Source organism: Dermacentor variabilis, chromosome 2 (genome assembly GCF_050947875.1).
Source record: "Dermacentor variabilis isolate Ectoservices chromosome 2, ASM5094787v1, whole genome shotgun sequence".
In the NCBI taxonomy this organism is placed as follows: Eukaryota; Metazoa; Arthropoda; class Arachnida; order Ixodida; family Ixodidae; genus Dermacentor; species Dermacentor variabilis.
Window position 1 is genome coordinate 51,514,669 of NC_134569.1, and position 6,052 is coordinate 51,520,720.

Here is a 6,052-nt window from a genome sequence, read left to right on the forward strand (position 1 = left end):
GCTGTTTACGCTACAGTGAACCGTGTTCTAGTGCCATTTCCAGCACGGCCTTCTTGTCGTAATATTGAGACACACGAAATGCTCTATTCCGAGTTTGTGTTGTTACACACCTTGGCTCTCGTTTTATTCCCTGCTTGGCCAGGAACACCCATTATCTGTGTTGGTGTGCAATGGCAAGATAAAGAAAGACCCTGCACCCCCGCCCACTTCCTATGTTCATTGACAGCGAGACGTGCAAAAGAAAACGGCCGCAAGAAAAGATATTTTGCTCGTAATATTTCACCGAGCAAATGCCGCATTCCTGCCACAGAAGCCAGCACGAAGTGCCTCGCGGAATCCAATAAAACACCACAACCACTACCACCAGCACCATCATCATCATCATCATAATCAACACCACCACAGTATTTGTACTTATAAATTAACACGTGCTTACCTAATCACCGATGATGCCACAAGGTTACCTGGGGCTATAGCTATTTTGATGCAATATCGGCATTTTCTTTTATTGGAAAATAAAACGAAGATGGGGGGCATAATCACAATATTGTAGTGACAGTCCGTCCTTTTCACTTAAGTATACTAGAAGTTAAATACGACAAAAAAGACGATAACAAAGTGATAAATAAAGAAAATGCGCGTGCACAGAACGCGCGCAAGATGCGTCATACTCGAAAGGACGCACGGAAGCACAGTAACTCCGGATGTCGTTTAGAGAACAGATGATATAAATACACTCGCTTAGAGATGTAACTGCGGAGTCAAGCCGACAGGAATGTTCTCCGACTTTTACGCAGTCCGCTCATAAGGTACCAGATGTAGCTAAAGTCGTTAGAGTCCCGAACGTGCAGATGAGCTGCATGGCAGCCCAGGAGGTACGCGCTGCCACCGATCACAGCAGCAGAAGCACCATAAAATGTCACTGGTTGGCACTGCCGTGTAGAGAAGGTTCCCGGAAGCGGCGGGAATGTCCGGACCGTCATAAGCTGCTGAGTTCGGTGGGTAGACACGAGGAACAGGCGACGCTGTTCTCCCTCGGGGCGAGGGTGAACGCGGGCGGCGAGTTGTATTTTCCCGGAACCGGGTGCAGCTCGAGGCCTCCGTTACCGCAGCTGGAGTGGCCGTCGGGAAGTTCGGCCACTGCGTCTTTACGGAAAGGCATCACGAAGCGCTTCCGCTTAGCGCTGTCGCTGCTCTTTTGAAAGAAGAGGAATATGTACGGGTTCACCGTGCTGTTCGAGGCCGAGATGACGCCGAACAGCGCCACCATGTTTTGATCCAGAGAGGCGCCGGTGCCGGCAAAGGCCAGGACCATTTCCAGCACCATGTAGGGTACGTTCGTCACCAAGAACGCGATGAAAATGGCGGCAGTGAGCTTGATGGTTTTCACCTGCGAAGCAGAAAGGAAAGAAGGTGGATCGAGGATCGGGACCAATATTCACAGCGGAATTTGTATGCTATAACCATTCGTAAGAGTAGAAACCCGTATACGTTATCATTTAGTGACAGATAGCTGGTCAAAGGTCTGTAGCCGGGAGAGAATTGCTGTGAACTAAAGGCTTTAATTTGTGTGTTCGGCGGTGGATAATTTAACTTACTCAACACAAAATTAACACGCTCGACTACTCGCGTGGTGAACAATGCCCTGAAAGTGTAAATACGTAATACATTTGCCAAATTCAAATGAAACACCATGCCACTGCAGCTAACCTTCGTATGCATTTAACTGGGCGTTGGATAGAGATGACAACCTTAAAGGGTCGCCCAAGACAAGCCATATTATACCCTACCGCATAATTGAACACCTGCTCATATCTCGAGTGTTCGTGCAGCTCTGAATAAAGGTAGCTATTTTACGTTAAAAAGAGGTAACTTTTCTCACGCCGAAAGTAACAATTAAGACTGCAGTTCACACATAATGAGGAATTTTTGCAGTCTTTTTATTGTTTCACGCTGTATTACGTATTCACGTAATAGTGCCACGTTATGTAAATTGCACTTTCATTCCTATAAACATTTATTTCGTCTTTAGCACCCCTTTAGCAATGATTCGTCACGAAATTTGCTGCCTAACCATTTCAAGAATGTATTATTATTAAGGTATCTGCACTCAATACCATGCAGGCCAGTGCCCAAGCAGATCGGACATATTTAACAAAACTTGAAGAGTACCTTGGCCTTTGGGAAAGGCGAGGCAGTCTGGTGTCGATTCTTGAGTGCCGAGCTCTGCTTCCAAATCTCGATCAGGATTCGGCCGTAAAGCACAACCAGCAGAATGAGGGGAAGTACGAAAACGCTGAGGAAAACGAAGGTCATGTACAGTTGGCGAGGAAGTGGCGAGTCTGCCTTGCGGGTGTAGAAAACCGACGCGCAGTATTGGAGATCTTCGCTGGCTTCAACGAGCCGGAACATGTACAGATTGGGCAGAGAAGGGATCAGTGAGGCTAACCAGGACCCGGCTGCCAGGTGTGAAGGCGCCAAGCAGGCGGCGAGAGGGTACACGATGGCGAAGTGCCTGTCTAGAGCTATGCTCACGATCATGTAGGTGGAAGACGCTAGTGCGAAAGTTTGGAGAACCTTAAAGACTCTGCAGAATGCGTCACCGGCAATCCAAGCGCGGCCCATAATCTCCCACACCATTTGCGAAGTCATCGTCACGGTTGTAACAAGAAGGTCGGCAACGGCGAGGTTCAAGAACAGTATGTGCGCTTTCTGGTAGCGCCTGCGGCGATGGTTTCGTAGCAGCCGCCAGCAGACGACGCAGTTGCCAGCGATTGAGAAGGCGATCATGATTATAATAACAGTGATGCGCACATGACTCTGGTACTGCGGACCGAACATGGACTCTTCACTACTGTTCCCAATATCGGTGGTTTGCAGGGAGGATAAGTCAAAAGTGGCGTTCCTTGCGCTGTCTTGCAAGGCGGCATGGCTGGACGCCCTTGTGGAGATGTTCGGCATGGCGCAAGGCTGCTTCGCGTTTCCCACCATAGGGCCTCTAATTCCAGAGTTTGGTGCTGGCCGAAGTTCCCGTCTTGACTGCGAGATCAAATGGAAGGGCTGAAAAAAAAGGAAATAAAAATTCATCAGCGGTTCAGAATTAGTATGGCGCATGAAAAAGAATCGATGTTCATACCGCGCATTTTTGAGCAATGCTCCACGATGAAAGCGCGACACACGACTTGAGAGCTATACACGTGGGCACAGTGATAATATTATGGCGCAAATGCCTATTTTTTAAATGGAGAAATGGTGGAGTCGCAGTTTCTGTCAGTAATTTTATTTGCGTAAACACGAAAAGAACCTCAGAAGCCGTGATATTCAGAGCTGCACTGCGTAGCAGGTTAAGATGCATCTGGTACGGCAGAAATTGCTGTAGTGCTAAAGTAAAAAAATACGCAGATCCAACCCACATGATGACATTCATATGAAGCAAAGCAAGTAGTTAAGCGCTATGCAACTAAAAACAATTGTGTTTATGATTATTTTTTTGCAACGTGCAATCTCATGTAATATTTACATGTATACAGTACAGCATACACAAGCTGTCACAATGCAAACACCAAATCACATAGATGCACAGGCTGAGATGTCTACGCTGCGATCTCATGAGGACGAAGGCGTTGTATGAAAGAAGGGCGATTACATCTGTATGCATAAAGCAGTACGACACATATACAGGTGCATTTAAGGATTGTGTGCATCTTGTGTTACACTGGCACAAGCCCATTCTGGAGGATTATCAAAGAACGGGCACATACTCATTGGCACATAACCAATGGCCCTATAAGTGAAGCGATTGAATATCGTAGGTATTCTAGAACCACGACTATGATTTAGGAATACTTATGAGTCGGCATCACATGAACAGGTTTAATGTGATATATTGTTTCATTACGGTGGATAGAGGTGTGCTCACTGGCAGCACTTTGTCGATGAGCCATACAGGACGATAATATTGTTACGGTGGATTTGGACAGGACCATGCGCGCAAGAGGGAGACGAAGAGGAAGTGGTAGACTTTCTACTGAGCTGTGACCGTTGTACCAGCCTGCGCGTTCGCCACTAATGTTTTACTATTAAATACTTATATATACATTTCTGCGTCGGGATTCCTCTTCGCAACATTTGGCGGAGGTGCGGCGTACAAGAAAGTTCTTGACTGCGTGAATGTTAGCAGGCTAAGGATGTATACCGGCAGCACTGACAGGGTGGCCAAGAACTTAGACTTCACGGTGTCCAAAATGAAACTTAGAAGAGTTAAGTTGAAGGCTAGCCTTCCCGAAGACTTCAAGAATAGCGGCCAAGCGACTCAGGTGGCTGTCAAACGTAGAGGAAAATACGATGACATTGTCCAGGTAACATAGGCAGGTGGACCACTTATGGTCCCGAAGGAGAGAGTCCATCATTCTTTCGAAAGTTGTGGGGGCATTACAAAGTCCGAAAGGCATAACCTCAAAATGGTAAAGGTCACCCGTTGTAACGAAAGCGGTCTTCTCACGGTCGAGTTCATCAACCGCAATCTTCTAATAACCGGATCGGAGGTCTATTGAAAAGAAGTATTTTGATCCGTATAGGAAGTCGAAAGCGTCATCAATCCGCGGGAGAGATTATAAATCCTTTTTCTTAATCATGTTCAGTTGACGGTAGTCGACAGAAAATCGTCAGTTGCCACCCTTTTTCTTGACCAAAAGAACCGGCGGTGCCCAAGGACTAGAAGAGGGCTAAATTACACTTTCGGTTAACATGTCTACTTCAGCTTGAATGACGTGGCGTTCCGCGTGAGACACGCTATAAGGTCGTCGGCGGATAGGACTAGCATCACCACTGTCAACCTTATGAGTCCCAACGCAAGTATGTTCCAGCGGGCGATCCTCTAAGTCAAAGACGTCGCGATAAGACACCGGGACGCAACAAACATGCGCAGCCTGTTCGGGAAGTAGGTCATGAGCGATTATCTTTGAAAATATGCCGGGATCGGACGCTGCAGAACTAATCGGACAGCAGGTGGCTTCAGACGAGGGTGGAACATCCAACACAGAGATGGCGGTATCGTCGATCGGAGAAGCGTTGCAGAGCGACATGCCTTCTGGGATAACTTGCGTAGATGAACCAAAGTCATAAATAGGAAAGAATACGCGGTTGTCGGCAATAGTCGCCATGGTAGGAGGAACGGCAACTGTACGTAGCAGGAGAACATTCACATTAGGAGTCCGCACATAGTCGCTGTCAGGAACAAATGTGAAGAACGTCAAAGGTACATACATGGCGGCTTGAGGCGGCAACAGTACGAAGTCTGCAGAACATAAACGAGGCTCAGCTGATTTTGGAGGACAGCAGTGACTAGGCAGCTCGAGTTGGAGGAGGCCAGCACTGCAATCAATCTGTGTTGAACGGTCCGGTAAGAAGTAAGAAGTCGAGGCCGAAGATCACGTCGTGGAAACACCGCTCAAGAACAGCAAATGAAACGGAAGTCTTGAAACCAGCAACAGTAATTCGGGCAGTACACATGCCAGGGATAATGGGCGTTGTGCCTTCGGCGACACTGATAACGCGGGATGCGGTATCACCAAGCACTGGGACACGTACACCGTCAACTTCTACATCGACTGTATTGCGTCTGGTCGGCAGGATTCGAGGCTCTGGCGGTGACGTCGACAGTGCAGCGTCACCTCCAGCAGCTGCATCTTTTAGTCTTCCAGAGGTACGCGCCCAGGTCGGAAAGACGGCGACAGGCGACGGGACTGGGGTGACCTGGCTGACAGGCGACGACTTTGCGGCGAACAGGTCTGGTGACTGCTCGGCGACGGTGAACGACGGCGCCATGTGGCCGCACCGTCCGTGGCGTGCAGGCTCGGCTCGGATTGCGGCTGGAAATGGCGAAAACTGCCGTCTGGACGAGCGCTGTTTGAGAACGACATCGAGCAGCAGCGGTTGCGACAGTGTCGGGCGACATGACCAACGCTGTGACAACTGAAGCAAATAGGTTGGTCATCCGGTGTTCGCCCCTCTGCCATGTTGCGAGAACCTCGAGGGACCCATTGATTTAAAG

At 48.5% G+C, this 6,052-nt stretch overlaps 1 protein-coding gene across 1 annotated transcript; it reads right to left on the reverse strand.

The window, feature by feature from the left end:
- Positions 1-558: 558 nt before the first annotated feature.
- Positions 559-3,054, reverse strand: LOC142570839 (gonadotropin-releasing hormone II receptor-like). The gene is made up of 2 exons (XM_075679152.1): positions 2,173-3,054; positions 559-1,390 (listed from the first exon to the last, which is right to left on the reverse strand). The coding sequence occupies exons 1-2, from the start codon at positions 2,989-2,991 to the stop codon at positions 980-982; spliced, it is 1,230 nt and encodes a 409-aa protein (XP_075535267.1). The 5' UTR covers positions 2,992-3,054; the 3' UTR covers positions 559-979.
- Between the last annotated feature and the right edge of the window lie 2,998 nt (positions 3,055-6,052).

Excerpts from the sequence above, each read along its gene's own strand:
- LOC142570839 (XM_075679152.1), bottom strand. The coding sequence starts at position 2,991 with ATGGTGGGAAACGCGAAGCAGCCTTGCGCCATGCCGAACATCTCCACA. Across the intron at positions 1,391-2,172 it reads CGCCTTTCCCAAAGGCCAAG|GTGAAAACCATCAAGCTCAC; the intron begins GTACTCTTCAAG and ends TCTGCTTCGCAG.